The 21,553-nt window shown below is 40.2% G+C and overlaps 1 protein-coding gene across 6 annotated transcripts; it reads left to right on the top strand.

The window, feature by feature from the left end:
• The first annotated feature begins 125 nt into the window (after positions 1-125).
• Positions 126-21,188, top strand: Znf558 (zinc finger protein 558). Of its 6 annotated transcripts, XM_029481175.1 has the most exons (10): positions 2,027-2,095; positions 2,517-2,648; positions 2,989-3,119; positions 3,291-3,399; positions 6,817-6,934; positions 7,489-7,577; positions 8,148-8,274; positions 15,856-15,951; positions 17,953-18,047; positions 18,494-21,188. In XM_029481175.1, exons 5-10 carry the CDS (start codon positions 6,904-6,906, stop codon positions 19,277-19,279), a joined length of 1,224 nt encoding a protein of 407 aa, XP_029337035.1. In that variant the 5' UTR covers positions 2,027-2,095; positions 2,517-2,648; positions 2,989-3,119; positions 3,291-3,399; positions 6,817-6,903; the 3' UTR covers positions 19,280-21,188. The 6 variants fall into 6 exon arrangements, with proteins under 6 accessions (XP_021028475.1, XP_029337035.1, XP_029337036.1 ...); XM_029481176.1 differs by lacking the exon at positions 2,989-3,119 and having other exon boundaries at positions 2,517-2,614; XM_021172814.2 differs by lacking the exon at positions 2,989-3,119.
• The last annotated feature ends 365 nt before the right edge of the window (positions 21,189-21,553 follow it).

Below are 21,553 nucleotides of genomic sequence, written 5' to 3'. Positions count from 1 at the left end.
CTCCCAGGTTGCTAGCTTCAAGGCAGCCAGGGTCTTTGTCATTCTCAGCAGACTGGGAGCAAGGAAACATACTTTCTCAAGCAGAGGATCCTGGTATTCTGCCAAGTAAGCAGCAAACCCGAGGACGTGACCATCGTGATCCATTTCTCATGTGAGTAAGTAACTTTGTTTTTAATTATAAGAACCTGCACATCTATAAGTCAGACTGCAGACAGATTTCTCAGTCTGCAAGGAGGTTTAGGTCACTTTGAACAGGGATAAGCTATTTCTAGGTAAACAGCACCTGGTGTAAACTGGAAACTGTGGGAAAATCTTAATTCTGCTTTCCGTATAAAAGATGCTGAAACTTTCAATAAATTATACATTGGTGTGCTACCACTGTTCATCCCCTGGGTCCTAATTAATTTGGGACCCCTCAACACACTAGACATTAACAATGGTATAAGGAGAAAAATAACTGAGTCCCGAGGAATATCCTCTGACCTCTGCATGCAGACACATGCAATAAAGAAAATGCATTTTAAGTTAACATATGTTAATTGAATGTTTATGACATTCCCCTACTATATTTCCCCTAGATTCCATTTATGATAGAACACATGCAATATTTTTCTGAGACTAGTTTCTTTTAATATGATGACTTAGTATAATAATTCCTCCTCATCGTTCTTTTTTTCTGCAAATGACATATTCTTTATGAATAGATAGAATTCCACTGTGTATATTTACTACATTTTACCCATTAATTTATTAACAGGCATATAGGCTGGTTGGAGCATAGCTATTGTGAAGACAGAAGTAACAAGCTCAAGTATGTAGATATATCTATAACAAGCTAATGTAGTTTTTTGTCACGTTGACACAAGCTTGAGTCACCTGTAAACATAAAACCTCAATAGAGAAAATGCCCCCATGAGACTGGCCTGGAGACAAGTCTGTGGGGCACTTTAATGATTAGAATTGATGTGGGAGAATCCATAATACCATGGGCAGTGCTATTCTGAGGAGGAAATCTTGGGATGTATGAGAAAGTAAGCTAAACAACCTAAGGTATTAATACAGTAATCAGTGTTCTCTACATCTGTTTTAGTTCTCCTGCCCAGAGTTCTCTCAGTGATGAACTGTGAGTAGGATGTCCTTTCTTCCTCAAGGGGCTTTTTTTCTTTCTTTCTTTCTTTCCTTCCTTCTTTCTTTTTTTGCCAGAATGTTCTATCACAGTAGTAGAAATCAAATTAGAACACTGACTTTTTTTTTCTTGTAGTATATACCCAATAGGATAGCAGGAATCTTTATTTTCCTGTTAGAATGCCTTTCATCAAGAAAAGAAAAAGGCTCATGCGAATTAAAGCTGTACAGAGTCACAGGGGCAAGACCTGTTCTCCCGAGTTTACCATGAGCTGTATACCAACGGTTCTCAACCTTCCCAATGCAACTGTGACCCTGTAATACAGTTCCTCATGCTATGGTGACCACCAACCAAAAAATTATTTTTGTTGCTACTTCATGACTATAATTTTGCCATTGTTTTGTTTTTTTGTTTGTTTGTTTGTTTTGTTTGTTTGGTTTGGTGGGGGTTTTTTTTGTTTGTTTGTTTTGTTTTGTTTTTTCCGAGACAGGGTTTCTCTGTGTAGCCCTGGCTGTCCTGACACCCACTCTGTAGACCGGGCTGGCCGCCAATTCAGAAATCCACCTGCCTCTGCCTCCCAAGGTGCTGGGATTAAAGGAACGCACCAGCACTGCCCAGTTTATTTGCCATGGTTATAGTAATGTAAATACCTGTTTTCTTACAGTCTTAGGAGATCTCAGTGAAAGAGTCATTTAACCTCCTACTCCACAAGGGGTCGTGACAATCTCAAGTACACCCGTTCCTATTTACTACACCCCGGAGGGACAGGAATCCCCATTCCAAGAACGATATAGGTCGGTCACAGGACTCTTGCCTGGCTCTCTCATCGGCAGTCAGAATTCTTCTTACACATCTTTACTTCATAGACGGCATTCTGACATGATCCAAGGAGGGTTACCTCCAGTTCCACCCCTGGGGATGATCTTTTATATTCCGTAGGACCACAGGACTTACAACATCCCATACGACGTAGGCCCATCCATATTCCTATCCCAGTAACCAGCCTCTCAAATCCCTTGGGACAATAGAAATCATACTTCATACCATACACTATTCCATATGTCCACCCCTGAAACTAATCTCCACCCCTTGTCAACTCAGTTCACTCATGATTTTATCTCTGCCCACCTGCCCCAGATCTAACCCTCACCCTAGCCACTTCCTCAGAACTATTTCCCAGCTATTAACACAAGCTCCCCCAAGCTTGCTCTTCCAGGTTCTACCATAGTCCGTCCTCTTACAGTTCCCAGGGTCGACCTGGTCTCTTTAGCTCTGACCTATCCCGAAATCCAACTATGTACACAGTCACTAAACAAAGTGGGAAGAACACGTACAACCCGAAGGGGTCCACAGACGTGTAATCTGCCCTAAAACCCGGACAAATTTTTAGGCGGAAGTGAACCGCGAGGCGGCGCACAGGGCCGGAAGTGGAAGCGCCGGGCGGAACGGAAGGAGGAATCGGCTCAGCTGGTGTGGTCGATCTTCGGGGTGGGCGTCTTCGGCGGCTGGGAAGGGCGATTCGGTGTGTGTACACGGGTTTTTAGTCGAGTTGAGAAAGAGCGCCGGCCGAGAGCGCCCTCAGCCTAGTGTCCCTGGACTCCTGCTACCTCCCGAAAGCCCCAGGCTGCCTTCGCAGCCAACGATAAAACCCGAGCTTATCCCGCTCGCAGCTCTGGGAATGCTTTTTGTTCTCACAGAGGGAGGCGTGGCAGGCGAGCGGAGGGAACGTCAGCCAGCGGGTAGAGCCCCAGGGCCCTGTTCTATATCCTGAGCTGCAAGGTGCGTTCAGGGCGAATTAGCACTTGTGCTGAGGGTAGAAATCCTTCTAGCTCTGTGAGTTCATTCAGCCCCATCACCTTTAGGATCTATAAACTACAAGGCACGTTTACTGCACGTGGAATCACCAAAAGAGCTCTCTCTAGTCAATACTTTGAGCAATTGAATAGATACATCATTCCAGCTTCTGCTGAGTTTGTGCCTGCATAGATATTAGGTAATTCCTTTTACACAGCCAAAATCTGGGCTATTATTACACGTTAACTCTGTAAATACACGTGAAGAGGGGCAATGAAAGGTTGTTTTGTTTTGTTTTGTTTTTTCCTGTCACAGTTTGAATGCTTTCCATAAAAGGACTCAGCATCAATCTTTGTGCCTTATTTTCTAGACAAGAAAAACATCATGCAAACTCAAATTTGTGTTGGACCCTCAATGTTGTGTTGAAAACACCTGAATGTCCACCTGGCCTCATTAATCTATTAATTTCATGTAACCAGGTGAGTATGATGTAGAATATGAAACAATGGGGTTCCACCTGATCCTGCAGTGTGGAACTCCTTTTCTTTTGCTTGTAACAGGTTGTAATTCTAAGATTGCAACCTGTTTAAAATGAGGGTTATCTCAAGAAGCTGTATTAATATTTGATGGGTTATATTCAAGGGATGGATACAAAGGTGTGTGAAAAGTAAATATAGTTAAATGCAAATTACACAAAATAAGAGTAATTAACCATGAATATGAATAAGCATATAAATGCAGAATTTTTTGTATACGTATACCTAAATTTTCAGAATATTATATTAAGTACAAATATATGAGATATTTGTGTGTATTTTTAGTACTTACAAGTCTGAAGTAAATGTTAGAAGTACTCAGTGGCACTCTTCAAGCGCATTCCATGTGACTTCTAAAAACTTGTAAATTGTCATGACGTTTTAGAATAAAAGGGCATATATGAAAATGATGTCTTGAGTGTCCTTACATTAGGAGCAGAAATTTTAAAAATTGAGTAGCTAATAGATGTTTATAAGATTGAAAACATTTAGAAAGGTATCAAAGAACAAGGTGGTCCTTCCTTTCTTTTCTTTTTTTTTTTTTTTGGTAGACCAGGCTGGCCTCAAACTCAGAAATCCGCCTGCCTCTGCCTCCCAAGTGCTGGGATCAAAGGCACCGCCCAGCGTTACCTTTCTTCCTAATAGGAATTTAGCATTCTGAATTTCTGAAATAGCAGTATGATTTTTTCATAATTCAGGAGGTATTTATTAGCTGTATGTATTTGATTTCTTTTATGAAAATCTGGGGATCAAACACTTGTTGTGCACCAGTTAAGCAGATGCTCTACTACTGAGATGCATTCCTAATCATGCCAATTTTTTTTATTTTAGCTTTCCTGTAATTATATTACAGGAATATTTGGTTATTGTGTAATGAAATTCATTATTACACAGGTTAGGATGATCAAGACCCTCATTTTTTTTAAGATTGAAGAATTTTCTAGAACAGAGGACATTGAGGATTCAGAGAAGTCCGACCATCTAGGATAGTTGGTCACTTTCATGAGCTGGACCCTGGTCTAATGCATGAAGCCCAAAACAGATTTTTGTCCTGTCATGGAATGTGCATTCTAAGAAAAAAGACATTAAAGACATTGGGTTTTTTTTTTTTTTTTTGTTTTTTTTTTTTTTTTTTGAGACAGGATTTCTCTGTGTAGCCCTGGCTGTTCTGGAACTCACTCTGTAGACCAGGTTGGCCTCGAACTCAGAGATCTGCCTGCCTCTGCCTCTCCTCTCTCCTTCCTCCTTGTATATTTCAATTTGTATAACCCAGGATATTCTCCAAACTCAAAAATTTTACCTTTCTTACATCTTCAGAATTCTTTTGCAAAGTATGAAAACTTGGAAAGTTGGTTCACTACTACTATATGGCCTGTGTTTATTATATTACATTTATTTTTATGTGTGGATGTTATGTGCCATAGTATCTGGTAAGAGGACTGCTTGCTAATTCTTATCTTTTATCGTGTGGATTTCTGGGATAAAGAGAAGTTGTAAGGTTTGACAGCAAGTGCCTTTACCTCCTAAGCTATCTCCCCAGACCCATTTATGATTATTTTAATTATTTGCTATTATAAATACAATCAGTTATCTTACCGGAGTCTTTTGATATTTGGATATCATTGAGATAATTAATAAAAATGGGTTTGAAAGAGAAAAAATTGAATGCTAACAGATTTGTTTCATAAGAGCTATGGCCAGATGTGTATGAGAAAGCTTTTCTATGTGTCCTCAGCAAAGCCTGTAGTCTTCTGTGATTATGTTCATGGAACAGACAAGAGATAGTGTCCAGTGACAATAGTCTGTGCCTCTGCTACTTCTTCATTGTTGTGTTTTATAAAAAGATAAGGAGAGAAGGAATATATTTTGGTGGAGGGGCGGTAAGGTGTGGGGTAAAGGTGTGCGTCTGTGGGCAGTTGATGAGGCATTCCTTCCCCTGAGGACCAGCCATACGGTGGTGTAGTATAGAGTTAATTCAGGGCATGGGAAGGGGGTTGAGAGAGGGAGTAGAGACAGAGAAAGGCAGGGGTGGGGGAGTAGAGGCCAACAGTGAGTACATGGAGAGGGAGGGGGGAGAGAGAAGAATGGGAAGAGAGGGGGAGCAGGAGCAAGGGGACAGAGCAGGAGCAAGAGAACAAGAGAGAGAGGAGGGGGAAGCATCCCCTTTTATAGTGAGTTAGGCTTACCTGGCTACTGCCAAGTAACTGTTAGGCAGATCCTAGACTAAATGCCAACAGTCATCATTGGTTCAGGGGTGTTGTTCCAGAGATAGAAGTGGTGAACAGTAGATGTTACCATGTGAGGAGCAAGTAGGACAAGAGGAAAGGAGACATTATGAGAAATATGGGCTAGTATAGGGAAGCAGACTGGACAGTAATTAGGAAAAATACGTACTTAGGCCATAAGACTATTTCATCACAGAAGAAGCTATCTGGCTTGAGTAGCAGGATGAAGAACTTGAAGGAAAAAAATAATATGGAACTATCAAAAGTGGGTGCATCCCCAAAGGCCACCCCAACAATGGTGATTGCTCACCAGTATTGTAAACTTGGAACTCAAGACACTTCTTGCAGGCTGCTTCATAGGTCACAGAATGTCTGATACAGCAGCTTAGTGGTTTTGATCCTTTCCAGGCAGCTAGGCTGGTCTGTCTCCTCAGCAGTGCTTACTGCTTATGTAACTCTGAAGAGACATAGGCCTTGTGAATCTCCTCCAGTTTTACAGATGTTTCCTGGGTTGCTTGTTTCCTGTGCCTTAAGGAGCCTCCCTTTAAAATTTCCACTGTCTTAACTAGCCTCCTTTAGAACTTCATGAGTCTTAACAAGTCAAGACAGAAATTACTACACTCCAATAAACTGTTTCCCAAGTTGTGTGACTAGTCTGTTCAAGCAGACTAACCAAATCCAAGAAAGAGATCATGGGAGCACCATTTACAGCCACTGGGTCAAGAGCATAGGGAAATCCACTGAGTGGGTAGATGGCAACCGCCATCTAAAATTGAGTTATGACTGCACTCTAAGAACTGATCCTACATCATATGAATCTTCAAGTCTGATAGTGTATTCAAGCAAATCATGCCAGAGGTGTATTGAGTTAGTAGATTTCTAGCTAATGAGGACTTCAGAATTGCTTGGTTGCTTGAAGTGGGGAGAATTCTTGTTGATGGTGATGTGAAAGCAGAGAGAGAACAGACCTCTCCACCCCACAGACAACCTGCCAAGCAGAATAAAGGTTGAGGGAGGGAGACACAGTGTGCATTTTGAAGAAGGCAAAGATGGACAAGCTGAAAAGGGCTCATCCTCCAGTACCCCCGGGAAAGGAAAGTGGCTGTGTAGACTTTCTATCTTCTGTTGATTCCAGAGTGCTGTCCTTCGTATCTGTGGGAATCAGAAGTGTATCGGGCCCATCCACTGCCCTGTGTTCAGGAGCTCTAGTGTTGGAGTTAGGATGGCAGCAACTATCAGTCCTCTAATATATGGTAAGTCACTGGGTCCTAGCAGCCCTTAGAGCTAGGCCCTTAGACTCAAAGGCTCCAAGAACATTGTTCAGTTCAGAAAGGGGAAGGGGCTGGATTAAGGAGGCTCAGGCCTAGCAGATAAGGCAAGAGTGGAGCCCAGTGGTCCATGGATATGAAAGACAGCCCATGGGACAGGGTGTAACTGTTGAGTATTGCATGTGCCATCTTCATTATAATTTTGAATATTTTGGTCTCTTTTGTATATACCTTTAGTTCTTCCTGGAATAAATGGTGATGACTGCAAAACACCAATTTCCTCTGTGGATGTGTTCTCTTCTTCATAGGCAGGTAGACCCAGGTGCTAAGTATATTAGCTAGATTGAGACAAGGTTATGCCATGCTGTTGGAAGCTGTGACTAAGTATGTGTGCAGGAATGGAGCAATGTACTATTTGTGTGTCGCGCACACATGTTGTAGTTGTTAATAGTTGTATATAATCAGTCTCAGGTAGATAAGTAAACCACAGAGCATACTAGGATATCCTAGATTCTTATGATTTTTATCTTCTTCTTCAGTTCAGTCTTCTCGGTACCCACTGTCTCCTGAGGAAGGACAGATGGGGAAAAAAGGGCTAGCTACTGAGTTCTTTACAAGTTTGTTAGAGGTAAGTCAAATCTTCATTTTTTTCTCAACTCATTCCTTCCATAAACTTGTTACTATAGAGACTTACACAGTCTAATCAGCATCCCCATCTATCTGGCAAGGGCTTGGAGATATCCCAGAAAATGTCTCTTGTATTAACATGTACTACTACTCTCTCAAAGCTCCTTCCAGGGTCTCTATGTACATTACCTACGTCCTAAGAGTTGTGGTGAGGTCAAGTAAAGGTTTTACTATGTCGTACTTTCAGGCAATTTATCACAGCCATGGGGTGTTATTCATTCATGTAACAATTATTTCTCCTCCTTGTGGATTGTCCCATGACTGTGGTCAGCCCCAGGAAATGAAATTTTAGTAGCAAATAGTCAGAGTGAAAAAAGGAAGGGACTTTGGGAGATAAGGCAGTAAACAAAAGAGGAACCAGAACACCAAGGCCAGCAGCCAAGGCAGATTCAACCTGCCTACATGTCTTGTGCTCTGGGTTCCTTCCCATCTGTGGGTCTACCATCTTGGGCTCTCTGACTCACCCCTTTGGTGGGATCCTTGGCTAAGCTGTAATGTGTGAATGATTTAGGAATTGGTGTCCTTCGAAGATGTGACTGTACAGTTCACACAGGAGGAGTGGGCTCTGTTGGATCCTTTGCAAAGAACTCTGTACAGGAACGTAATGCTGGAAAACTGGAAGAACCTGGCCTCACTTGGTAAGCCACTGTCAGCCCTGCATTTATTTAGTGACTTGAGCAAGCTTTTCAGTCCAGTTTGTTATAAAAACAAAACAATGTTTGAATCATTTTAAAAATATACAATTGAGTGGCTTTTAGTACATTTACCTGGTGTATAGAAGCGTGATTTCAGAACATTTCATTACTTCTGCTGTGGTTTAGATTAGCCTCCAAGGGTTTCTGTGCTAGAAACTTAATCTGCTATGAAAGGCACTGTTAAAAGTAGTGGAAACTTCTAATTGTGGGACTTATTGGGAGGTGTCAGGATAAAGAAAGCATCCTCAGAAAGGATTCATGTTGGTTCTTGGGTGTCAGTCAGGTCTCCTGGGACCAAGTTAATTATCATAAGAATGGGTTGTTGTATAGGGAGGCAACCCACATGCTTAATCCCTTCTCCAGAAAGCTGGTCTGCTTTCTATTTCTCGGCCATATTAACCCTTTATAGAAAACAAAAACATTTATTTTATTGTTTTTAATTATGTGTGCATGTGTGGCAAATGTACCTGATTGCCAGTTCCCACAGGGCCAGAAGTATCACGACCTACTGGTGCTGAATTTATAGGCAATTGTGAGCAGCTAGGTGTAAGTGCTGCATATTGAACCTGAATTATCTCTACATGTATAACAACTCCACTATCTATCTGTCCCTTCTCCGCCATATTGGGACAGAGCCAGAGGCTCTTCTCTAAGTGCCATGCTGTTTGGACTTTCTAGACACCAAAATCTTGAGCCAAATAAGCCTCTTTTTCCTTATTTCCTTATAAAATACTTAAACACAAAATTTTTTACAGCATAAAAAGAGAATAAGATAACTCCTGTGTGTGTGTGTGTGTGTGTGTGTGTGTGTGTGTGTATACTCTTCAAAAGTTTCATACTTGTATTCAGTGTATATTGATAATGTTCATCCATCACTATACCTTTCTCAATCTTTCCAATATCAACCTACCTTAACTCCCTTTCATCTTTATCTTAGCTTTTTTGGTGTTTGTTTTGTTACTAATAATGCCCCAAGTCTAATTAGTGTTGTATGTATGCACATGGGTATGTGGCCATCCACTCCAGCATGAGCAAGATAATTTCCAGTAGCTCATCAATTAGGGATAGGGCCTTTGGGTCCCTTTTCTTGCTATGCTGTAATTTTGACTGGCTTGATATTATTATATAGGTAATCATATCTGTTATGAGTCAGTATATGCAATGGTCATGACATACTCAGAAGTAAGCATTTCATCATTACACTCTAGGTCTTATATTATTTCTGTCCCCTTATCCACTTGAGTTCCCTGAGCCTTGAATTATGTGAAGTTGATACAGATGACCCATTCCTCAGCACTTTGATCATTTGTGGTTTTTCTTCATTAATACTGTGCAATGAAGAAAGAAATGTCTCTGAACAAACTTGAGAGAACAGATCCTTGCATGTAAACCAATATTTAGAGTTTGGTTTAACAGCACAACCATTTAGCAAAACAAGAATATGTTCTTAGATTCTATGATCTTTCTAGTCATGAGCTTTACAGTACCAAGCATAAAATCTCCCATGTTGGGTTCTGTCATGTACTCACTGCTACACAAATGGGCACTTTTCTGCCAGCAAGTCAGTATTTTAGCATGCAGGGTCTAGCACTGGATAAGATCGTTGATGTCCTTTCTCCCACAGCAACCTGCATAGCACCTTGTAGTAGTATACAACTTAGTCATCAGGGAAGGTTCATTTTTCTACATTCTGCATCTAAACTTGAGTGGTGTTTTTGGCAATAGGATCTTAGTGTCTAGTTATGATGAACAGCTAAACAGTGTTACTAGTAATAGCCTCTGTGGTCTCCTGATTAATAACTTGTAGGGAAATACTTTATGCCTGACACTAAGATTTCTACCTATGCAGGACACTTCTATTCAAACTCTGTTTTAATATATTCCAACTTGCAAACCAATGGGATTCCTTAAAGCTTGTCTTACTCTTTTGTCACTATGATGAGGCATTGTGACCAAGGCAACTTATTTTAACATTTAATTGAGTGCTTCCTTATAGTTTCATAGAGTTAGTCCATGGCCATTGTCACAGATAGCATGACAGCAGGTAGGCAGGCAGTCAGGCATGGCCCTAGAGTAGTAACTGAGAGCTTATATCATCTACAAGATGGAGGTAGAGAGGAAGTGACTAGGCCTCATATGGGCATTTAAAACCTCAAAGTCTACTGACAGAGCTCTTCCAACAAGGCCACACTCTCAATCCTTCCTAAACAGTTTTATCCGTTGGGAACCAAGCATTGCAGTATATGAGCCTATGGGGGTCACTCTAATTCACACCACCATTAGGCTTTAGAGATCCTAGTTTTGGCTAATCCAGTTCATACCATCTCCCCTTTCCAATCACCATATCTCACTTAATTACACCTTTAACCCTCCGTGCATCTCCCATGTACTTTCATGTAACCTGTGCTTACCTATTCCCTGTAGTTGATGGGTTTTCCCTCATGGATTGGAAGATTGTAGGTTTTCATATGGCTTTTTGTTGTTTGGTTGTTTGTTTGCTTGCTCGTTTGTTTTGACACATTCTTCCTATGTAACAGGGTCTTTATGAAGACCAGGTTGGCTTCAAACTTGCCTTAAAAAATATATTAGCAGTATCCTAGTAGAAGCCAAATTCCTTCATAGTTGGAGTGGATAATATCTAGGTCCCACTGCTGCCTGGGGAACTAGTGGCAGTTGGTGGGAACTGAGAAATTGAGAGAGGGACATATTGAGGAGGATATAAAATGATCACCTTTCATTGTACTTATTTATTTTTGCAGTTCTCAATAACAAAAGTTTAAAAACATGGTTTAGATTTTGGAGTGTTTTGAATTTTGCAATAAGGTGTTCAATCTGCAGTAATTCCAGAGTCTGTTTTTTCCTCTGTCTTTGGGATTATCATTTCATTGTATTTAGCATTACTGATGTTTCAAAGCTAATTTTCCAGTATCAGTATTTATCAGGTGTGGACACAGGTAATTGGTTAGCTTATTTTTAAGTCCTAAAACCAAAGACCTAAACCTCTTAATCTCTTTAAATGAGCTTTATATTTGCATGAGGGAATATAAATACTAAAACTAAGTGAGATGGGTTTCTAACACTGCTTTCACCTTTTTTTTTTTTTCTTCATGCACAGTTAGACATCAACCAAGTATGTGAACCTAGAGTTTTGTAAGGTCTTTTCTGGGTATATGCTATTGCCGTGGTTATGTCTCTAACAATCTTGGTTCTGGAGAACATTAGGTATCTTTGCAGAACCCTTCTAGGCAAACATCTTTTTGTTTGGTTTTCCCTCCTGGGTTCTTTTTGATTAGTGCTTGTTTGTGTCTGCAATTTGTTAGGGTTCAAGAATTGCTGAAGAGAGACTCCAGACTCAAATAGCATGCAAAAACAAAAAGCATTTATTCTGCCGAAGCAACCAGCATGGAGGGGTCATCACCACTTCAAAATGTTAACACAAAGACACTCAAGCCTCTTTTATACTAAGACTGTTATTAAATCTTTTCCAATGTCAAAACTGCCAGTCTTCCAGTGTCACCAGTCAGTTGCTTCTGAGATAGCAAACAGGCATCTAGAACCTAGAGCACATTCCATGAAGTTGTAAAACCATTAATCAAAGAGAACTATGAATTTATAGGTGTAGGAACAGAAGATAAAATATTGACTGGGTTTATTTAGAAAAGAACTTCAATGATAACTTAGTCTTTTGACTCTCCATGAACCTGTATAGTTAATAACAAATTATGAATGTTTATCCTGACAATTACTCTTAGTGGTTATGCCTCTTATCATTTTATGACCTGAATTTATGTGCAAACTTTCAGTGAACCTGTTATCATGTGATCATGCATACTGAAAGATGAACAAAGAGCAGATACAGGCCTTCCTCCTCTATTTCTTCCCTAGACTTCCACTTAGAGCCTGCAGTTTCTGCAGAGATAGAACAAAGACCATTTTACCTAATACCCAGCTGTTTTACAATAAGGTGCTAAACTAGAGACAGCAGCTTCTAGCCTCAGAACAACTCAGACAGACAGATCAGCTACAGAAACAAAGTGACTTAGACTTAAGATAGACAAACGTTTTATTATTATATTGTTAGGGTTAGGTAATCTAAAGCCTCATTCATGGGTTCTGAGATGCCCCAGATGGACTGTATTCCTGTGTCATGAGTGATTAACCACAGGATGGGCTGCCCAGCACAGATGTCCTATCCTGAGGTAAGTTATCTCCCATTTGGTTTGCAGCCCCATAGGAGAAACAACAATATGAACCAAACAGTACCCCCAGAGCTACCAGGGACTAAACCACCAACCAAAGAGTACACATGGTGGGAACCATGGCTCCAGCAGCATATGTAGCAGAGGGTGGATTTGGCTGTCATCAATGGGAGAAGAAGCCCTTGGCCCTGTGGAGGCTCTATGCCCCAATGTAGGGGAATGCCATAGCCAGGAAGCAGGAGTGGGTGGGTTGGTGAGCAGGAGAAGGGGGATGGGATAGGGGGTTTTAAGAGGGGAAACCAGGAACGGTGGTAACATTTGAAATGTAAATAAAGAAAATATCTAATTAAAAAAAAATAAGGATATCTTCCATTCATGTGGCTATCTTTAGGCTGTTCTTAAGTGGGGGATTTTATTGTCTTGTTCCCAGACTTTGAAGTCTGCTGCTGGAGCAGAGGCTGATTTAGTTTCTGAGTGGAGACAAAATTGGGATGAATAGGCCTCTTCAAGTTTTATCTTAGACATTGATCTTTAAACGTGTTAGCAAATAAAGGAAAGCCCTTTAAGCCAGTCTCACAGGAAGTCTCTGGAGGCCAAAAGAAAACATAGACTAAGTTCTATTCGGCTCTTCTTCTTCAAGTACAAAGCCAGAACAGAAGATGTGTGTGAGTCAGTTAAAAATGACCTGGAGCCCTTTACTCAGACTTAGTTGGGTGTGTGCCAAAGACCAACCTCAGCTGGGAGGGGGGTTCTGAGAGAAAAGCTGTCTCAGAGTGGTGGAAACAGAGGACTCAAAGTCAAATCATGGGCCAAGCTGGCAGCCTGTGTTCTGTTGTCATGGCTTTCCCTCACCCTCTCTCCCTCTCCCTCTCTCCCTCCCCTCCCCCTCCCCGTCCCCCTCCCCCCTCCCGCTGTGTGTGTGTGTGTTTCTGTGTGTGTCCTGCTCTTCTCTAGACAGCTTTGTTTTCATATTCTAAAAATCTCTCTGATTGAGACAGCTAGCTTTCTGCTTTAGACATCTCTCTGCTAATAAAAACTCTGAAAGCTTTCTGGATGTCTCATGGGTTTTCTGACCAAGGTCAGAAAAAAGTGCTATAAAAAAATTCTTGCCAGGCACTGGTGGTGCATACCTTTAATCCCAGCACTTGGGAGGCAGAGGCAGGCTGATTTTTGAGTTCAAGGCCAGCCTGGTCTACAGAGTTAGTCCAGGACAGCCAGGCCTATACAGAGAAACCCTGTCTCAAAAAAACAAACAAACAAGAAAATTCTTGGATGTTCTAACCAAGTCAGAAACCCTGTTAGAAAAATTCTAAAAGTAATTCTTAAGTTTTCTAATCAAAATCAGAAAGCCAGAAAAAGTTCTAAAAAGAGCTGTCTTTGCTCTTCAGCCATCTCTAGATAGCTTCGAGAAAACATTCTAAGAGTTGTGTCTGTTCTCTAAATAATTCTTAGGTTTTCTAACCAGAAATCATGAAAGAAATTTAAAAGAGCTATGAAAAATTTAAAACACCTGGGTTCACTCTCCATGGATTTTCCAGCCAAATCAGAAATCCCATTAGAAAAATATTCTTGAAGAATTTTGTTTGCTCTTTAGAGATTTCAAGACAGCTCAGCACTCCAATAGGAAAAAAAAAAAAAAAATCTAAAGATCTGCTGTGATATTTTGGTAGTTCATTTCAGGCAAACCAAAAGCCCAGTTTTTTTATTTACATATCAATTCAGTTATTTATTCCAGGTTCCCTCTTGATCATCCCACAAATCAGCTTCCATGACCTTATCCCCTGGATTCTTAGGAGACAGCAAGTACATTTTTCTTGTTTGTTTGTTTGGTTTGGTTTGGTTTGATTTGGTTTGGTTTGCATTGCAATATAATTAAGAGATCTTGCTGTCTTCGTAAACTTAGCTGGGTGGGAACTTGTCTTGAGATCACCATTCTGACCACACCTGGAACTAAATTCCATTTGTCCCAGGCTGATCTTGAACTCAGGAATCTGCCTGCATTTGTATGTGCCTGTCTTATCTTTCTGACAAGCTGACTCATAGTGTAGCTACCTCTGTTCCTTTATATTTTCTTATACAAATCATATTGCATCCTTATGTCTTTGTATAGTTGAGACACTATATATTTTCAAATTTCTGTTTTTAAGAGTTCTTTTCCAGCCGGGCGTGGTGGCGCACGCCTTCAATCCCAGCACTCGGGAGGCAGAGGCAGGCAGATTTCTGAGTTCGAGGCCAGCCTGGTCTACAAAGTGAGTGCCAGGACAGCCAGGGCTACACAGAGAAACCCTGTCTCGAAAAACCAAAAAAAAAAAAAAAAGAGTTCTTTTCCACAGCCTTAAGGGCTGACCTAAAGGAACCAAAGTTTACTATTTTGCTAAAATATTAGCCACACCTTCTAAGACTCATTTTGTCATTACCCTAGAGACATTAATGTTAACAGGGAGGACAGTCCTTGAAAGAATGTGAAAATATTTAATGTAATATACAAATAAGCCTCATGCCCACAGCAGCCATCAACACTTTTGAAGGCCCATGCCTGCTGATCCTATCCCAGGGTCAGGAACTATGTCACTCTGTTCCCACCAAGACCATGCTGGACTTGGCAGGAGTGTGTTATTTGACTTTGTTTCCACAACTAAATATTCTGCTAGTAGATTTGATTTTTTTGAAGTTTGTAGTTCCAGGAAGGTAATTCATTTCTGTAAGTTTACGCACAGCTTTTGTTGAGCTCCTCCTTGTCACTATTTTCATTCTCAATTTTGTGAGTCTTTTACGTCTTTAAATGTGAACAGGGATTGCAAAACACAGATGTGACCCATATTTTCATGGAACTTTCTGTTTAATATCTTATTTGAGAAATGCTTATCTCTTTGTTTCCCTGATTTTTTTTTTTCCGAGACAGGATTTCTCTGTATGGCCCTGGCTATCCTGGAACTCACTTTGTAGACCAGGTTGGCCTCGAACTCAGAAATCTGCCTGCCTCTGCCTCCCAAGTGGTAGGACTAAAGGCATGTGCCACCACTGCCCTGCAGTTTCCCTGATTTTATATTCTTCTTAGTTAAAACTTTTAGGGCTCTTTAAATGTATATTTGAACTTAGGCTTGTATATTTGGGATAATTAATAATCCATTACTTTGAATATTGAGGTAAAGATACTTACATTTTTTCCTGATAAAAGTTACTCTGTGTTCCTATGAATTTTGACAAAATTATCCACTGCTGTTAAAGTCACATTTTTTTTTTATCTTCAAAAGTTTGGCTACAGATTTGTTGAGTATCCTTTGAATAATCTCCCTAACGTTATGAATATTTTCTCCATAAATAGGGCAGCACCTTGATAAACCAAACCTGATATCCCAGTTGGAACAAGAAGGCAAGGTTATAACAGAGGACAGAGGAATTATTCCAGGCATCCATCCAGGTAAGCACAGTTGCATCCTGGGAGGCGACTATGCCTGCAAAGCAGGAATGGAGGATTAATTCTTCTGCTCCTGACAAAGATGGATGTGAACATCTGGCACACACACTTCCACTGTTTTTGCTTTTCTCTCAACTCTGCCTTAATCGTCTCATACTTTGTCCCGTAAAGAAAAAACAAAGATTTATGGTTTTCTTTGCTTTTAAATTTTAAGACACAGGCTGAAGGGATGGCTCAAGGGCTAAGGGCATGTATTGCTTTTGAAAAGGACCCAAATTCAGTTCCCAGCCACTACACAGGAAGACTCATAGTGCAAGGGTCAGAAAAATCACTGAAGGAAAGCCCCAGACTCAGTTTATTCTGCAGAAGCAATGTGCATGCAATGGTCACCTCCTTTCAGAATGGGACACAGACAAAACATTCAGGTCCCTTTGATAACAGGGCTGCTTAATTGTTTCAGAGACTACTAAAACTTAGGGCACATTCCAAGGGGCTACTGAAACTATTAATCAAAGGACATAAAGAAGATACGCACCTCAGAAGTGCTCAGGTGCAAAAACAGGAGATAAGATTTTGACTGAGTGACTCCAAGGGCTGCTAAGTTACAGTTCAAACTCTCCCTGATACTTTAAGCTAGAGACAAGTAGTCAACGTCAAGCTGGATAATTGCATGTAGGCATTCTCTGTTACAACTTCCTATTCAATTTATGACCTGAATTCTTGTGCCAACTCTTTTTTTATTATTTTACTTATTTACATTAGAATGTGATCCCCCTTCCTGGTTTCCCTCCACAGCTCCCCATTCCTATTCCCTGTACTTCTATGACCCACCAACGCCCACCTCACCACCCTAGCATTGCCCTACACTGGGGTGTTGAGACTCCACAGGACCAAGGGCCTCCCCTCCCATTGATACCAGGTAAGGCAATCTTCTGCCACATATGCAGCTGGAACCATGGGTCCCTCCATGTGCCAGCTCTTAGTGAGCATTTCTTTCATAAGAACAATTACTCTGAGAGTCATACTAATGCTGATAGCAGATACAGGCCTCCCTCCCCTACTTTCCAGAGACCTAGAGCCTTAAAACCCCTGCTGAAATAAAACAAAAACTGCTTTAGCCTCCTGTTGTTTACTGTGAGGTGATAAACCTGAGACTTGTTGCCTCTCACGTGCAGATCAGCTGCAGAAGCAGAGTACTTACAATGGTCTGTCAATTTTATTGTTAGAGTTAGGTAATCTAAGAACTCATTGTTGGGTACCAGGATGCTCCATGTGGACTGTATATCTTCATCCTGAATGACTAACCACAGGGCCATTCATGTGGCTACATTTTAAGCTGTTCCACCAGTGATGGATTTTATTATTTTGTTCCTGGACTTTGGGGTCTGCTGCTGGAGTGAATGGTTTATGGCCTAGTTTCTGAGTTGAGGACAAAATGGGATAAAAAACATCCCTACAACACCTAGCTCCAACTCCAGAGGGATTCAACCCCTCTGTTTTTACAGACATCAACACACACATGCACACATAATCATGATTAAAAAATAAAAAAGAAATTGTACATTTCAGTCACAGTTTTGATTCCTGATCATTTATTTTGTTTGTCTCTTATCAATCTCAAATACATGTCTAGAATATATTCATTGTTAAAAACTTTTTATGATTTCTTTATTTTTAGTTTATGCACATTTGGTGTTTTCCCTATATGTATGTTTGTGTGAGGGTACTGGGTCCTCTTGAGTTACAGACAGTTGCAAGCTGCCATGTGTGTGCTGGGGATTGAACCCAGGTCCTCAAGAAGATCAGCCAATGCTCTTAACCTCTGAGCCATCTCTCCAGTCCTAGAATATATTTTCTTTAACTAAATTTCCAGAACCAATTTCCCTGTCTTTCCAATCTTTATCAACTATTCTGATCTCTTCGAGTGTACCCTACATCATATATGCACCCCACTTTTTGTCCTTCTATCTTCTACTGACTTGTTTTCTTTTCAATTTGTTTCAGATTTGGAGACGGTACTTAAAGCCAAATGGCTAACTCCTAAGAATCTTATTTTTAGAAAAGAACATGATAACGGTGGAAAAACAGTACAACTGGAGGTAATGATTCTGTTTTTTTTTTTTTTTTTCATGTTAGAACAGATAGAAAACTCAAGAAGTTATTACAAACAGTGTCACTAAATCTTGAGGAAATGATGTCTCTGGGAAGATACTGTGAAACTATACTTTTAGAGAAAAGATTAAGCCAACTTTAAATATATTTCTTCACTGAGAGGTCCCACAAATTTGCATATCATTAAGTGTGAATCAGGTGTTCGGTATTTAACATAAGTGATCCTAAATTTACCAGAAATTTTTTAGTATAAGGATTTATAGCCAAATGTCTGTGCCTTTGAGCAAGCTCAGAATAAGCAGGAGTCATATATAAGCTCTGAAAAGAACCAAACTGTTTATTGTGTCATAGATTTTTCTGGGAGAGGGAATCTTATTATAGCATGGTATAATAATAATATTATAAATTATAGTTACCATTTGTCTCATAACAGGAAAGAGGTCATCATGGAATGAAAGTCAATGAATGCAATCAATGTTTTAAAGTCTTCAGCACAAAATCTAACCTTACTCAGCACAAGAGAATTCATACTGGAGAAAAACCATATGACTGTACCCAGTGTGGAAAATCCTTCCGCAGCAAATCTTATCTTACTGTTCACAGAAGAATCCATAATGGGGAAAAACCTTTTGAATGCAATCACTGTGGGAAAGCATTTAGCGATCCCTCATCCCTCAGACTTCATGTAAGAATTCACACTGGGGAAAAGCCCTATGAATGCAACCAGTGTTTTCATGTCTTTCGTACCAGTTGTAACCTCAAAAGCCACAAAAGAATTCATACAGGGGGTGAAAATCACCATGAATGTTCTCAGTGTGGAAAGGCCTTCAGTACAAGGTCCTCGCTCACTGGACATAATAGCATTCATACTGGAGAAAAACCATTTGAGTGCCAGGATTGTGGGAAAACCTTCAGGAAGAGCTCATATCTAACCCAGCATTTAAGAACTCACACTGGAGAGAAGCCCTATGAATGTAATGAGTGTGGAAAATCTTTCAGCAGTAGTTTTTCTCTAACTGTACACAAGAGAATACATACTGGAGAAAAACCATATGAATGCAGTTACTGTGGAAAAGCTTTTAATAATCTCTCAGCTGTGAAAAAGCACTTAATGACTCATACTGGACAAAAGCCCTATGGATGTAACCACTGTGGAAAATCTTTTACCAGTAACTCCTACTTGTCTGTGCACAAAAGAGTACATAATAGGTGGATATGAATTGTGGTGAATAATTACTAAGGAAATTTCTGTGCAAAACCTTTGTTGATCCTAAGATAATTTGAGAGAATTTGCACCAGGTGTATACATTATCTATTGCTCTATATATCCTCCGCCCCACCCCACCCCCAATTTTGTGGTTTCAGACAAATACCTCACATTTTTAGGTCAGGAATATGAAGGCACTTTAGTACTGTAGTTTTTTTCTAAGAACTTCTCATGAGCTTACATTCAAGACTTCAAGCAGAGCTGTAGTTTTCTAAATTTGTTATTGAAGGAACCATTACTAGGATGTCTCACACACAGGCCTAGTGATTTTCCACTGGTTATTGACAGGAAACTGTCAGTGCTTCACCATGTAGGCCTCTCTGTGTGATTATATATCTCTATAATATGGCAAAAGAACAACTCACTACCCCCAAGTTCCAAGAGAGCCAATTAAAAAATGAGGTATCATTCATGACCTTGGCTCCAGAAGGCTGTTTCACTTCTTCCCTGTTATACTCTCAATCACAGACCAACCTTGATACTGTTTGAGAGAAAACTACAGAATACCTGAGGGCCAGGAGATAGCTTTCTGAGAAGCATTTGAGAAACTTGCCATGAAATTAGTGAAGAGAAATCATCAATAGATTTTCATTCTTTTGATAAGTATGAAATGTCATTCAGTTAATTGTTAAATTTGTATGCAGAGATGTCTATGTGATAGAGTTTTTTAGTTCATGTTGTATATGCCCCAAAGATATGTTGGGGAGATCTTGTGGGTAGAATAATGAGCATGTGGCAATGGCCTCTAGTGATCCCAATCTTTTCAGTCTTTCTGGTGGGCAACAACTGAAAAATACAAGAAATTTAGAAAACTATACAGCAAAGTGTTCACATTACTGACCACAAGTAATGAAGTGCTCTGCAGTGATCATGGGAAATGTTTGACTGTTTCCTGTCTTGAAGAGGAATGATAATGCTTTCTGAAAAGCCCCCTTAAACTCAAAGCTATTGGCAAGCCTTTGAGGTGTCCTCTAATGGAGGAAAAACTTTGCAGTGATTCCTCCTAAGCATATAAATTAGAGGCATATCTTAGGAAAGTGAAGGAATACATGCCAGAGTGCTTTAGCTTCCGCTTTCTATTGAGAAACTGTGTAATTTATACTGAAAATGAAATGGATGAGTGTGGGGTTTCTCTTAGTAGGTAGTATCTGCAGGCTCAATTACCAGATTGTTGATTTACAATTTTGTTCTATAACCATGTATGTTTATATGTATGTCTTCACTGCACCCCCTGCCCACAAACAAGCCCTTAACATTTCCCAATCCTCAGTGCAGTGTTCTTGTAGCTTATCTTCCAAAGAGCCGGGAGTGCTAGCACACAATACTAATTGTAGTACTTAGGAGACTGGCAATATGGATTTTGAATTTGATGCCAGCCTGACCAGCTGACATAGTATTTTTGTCAGAGTATGCAACATTTTGATATTGATCCTTTCTATTCTTTCTGTCCTGTGAGTGCCTGGTCTCCTTTTTGTCCTACTTAAAGCCAACAAGATGGCTCAGTGGGTGAAGTTGCTTGCCATAAAACCTGATCACCTCAGTTTGGTTCCCCCTAACCCAGACAGTGAAAAGAGAGAATGGACTTCCAGATGTTATCCTCTGACATCAGCATGCATGTCAGCCCAACAACCAAGTAAATACTTTTTCCAGTATGTAAGCAGTATTAAAATAATACATCAGGATTTCTTGAAGTCTAAACACTGGTGCCATGAAATTTGGAGGGTGAAGGGAAAGCCTGACTTCTTACTCATTTTCTCTTCTCACACTTTCTGTTGGTAACTAGCTGTAAGATCTGAAATAAGAACTGGTTTGCTTTGGTTTGCTTTGGTTTGCTTTGGTTTGCTTTGGTTTGGCTTTTCAAGATGGGGTTTCTTTGTATAGCCCTGGCTATCCTGGAACTCACTATGTAGACCAGGCTGGCCTCAAACTCAGAAATCCGCCTGCCTCTGCCTTCCAAGTGCTGAGATTACAGACATGCGCTACCACTGCCCAGCTAGAACTGTTTTATTTTGTCTTGATCATGATGACATACATAAATAGGGGAACAGTAACAATGATATAGTTTCCTCTAAAACCTATAAACAACATGATTTGTTGTTTTTGAGTTGACATTCAGTTCCAGCTAAATGCTATATCTAACTGGTAAACCTCTGCATCAAATTATATCCATAGTTCTTTGAAAGTAATATATATTCTCTTACATGTTTATATATGGTGTATGCATGT

The sequence above is a fragment of the Mus caroli genome, chromosome 9, assembly GCF_900094665.2.
Source record: "Mus caroli chromosome 9, CAROLI_EIJ_v1.1, whole genome shotgun sequence".
Lineage (NCBI taxonomy): Eukaryota > Metazoa > Chordata > Mammalia > Rodentia > Muridae > Mus > Mus caroli.
The sequence above is the reverse complement of the archived record's forward strand: the minus strand, read 5'-3'. Positions and strand labels throughout refer to the sequence as shown.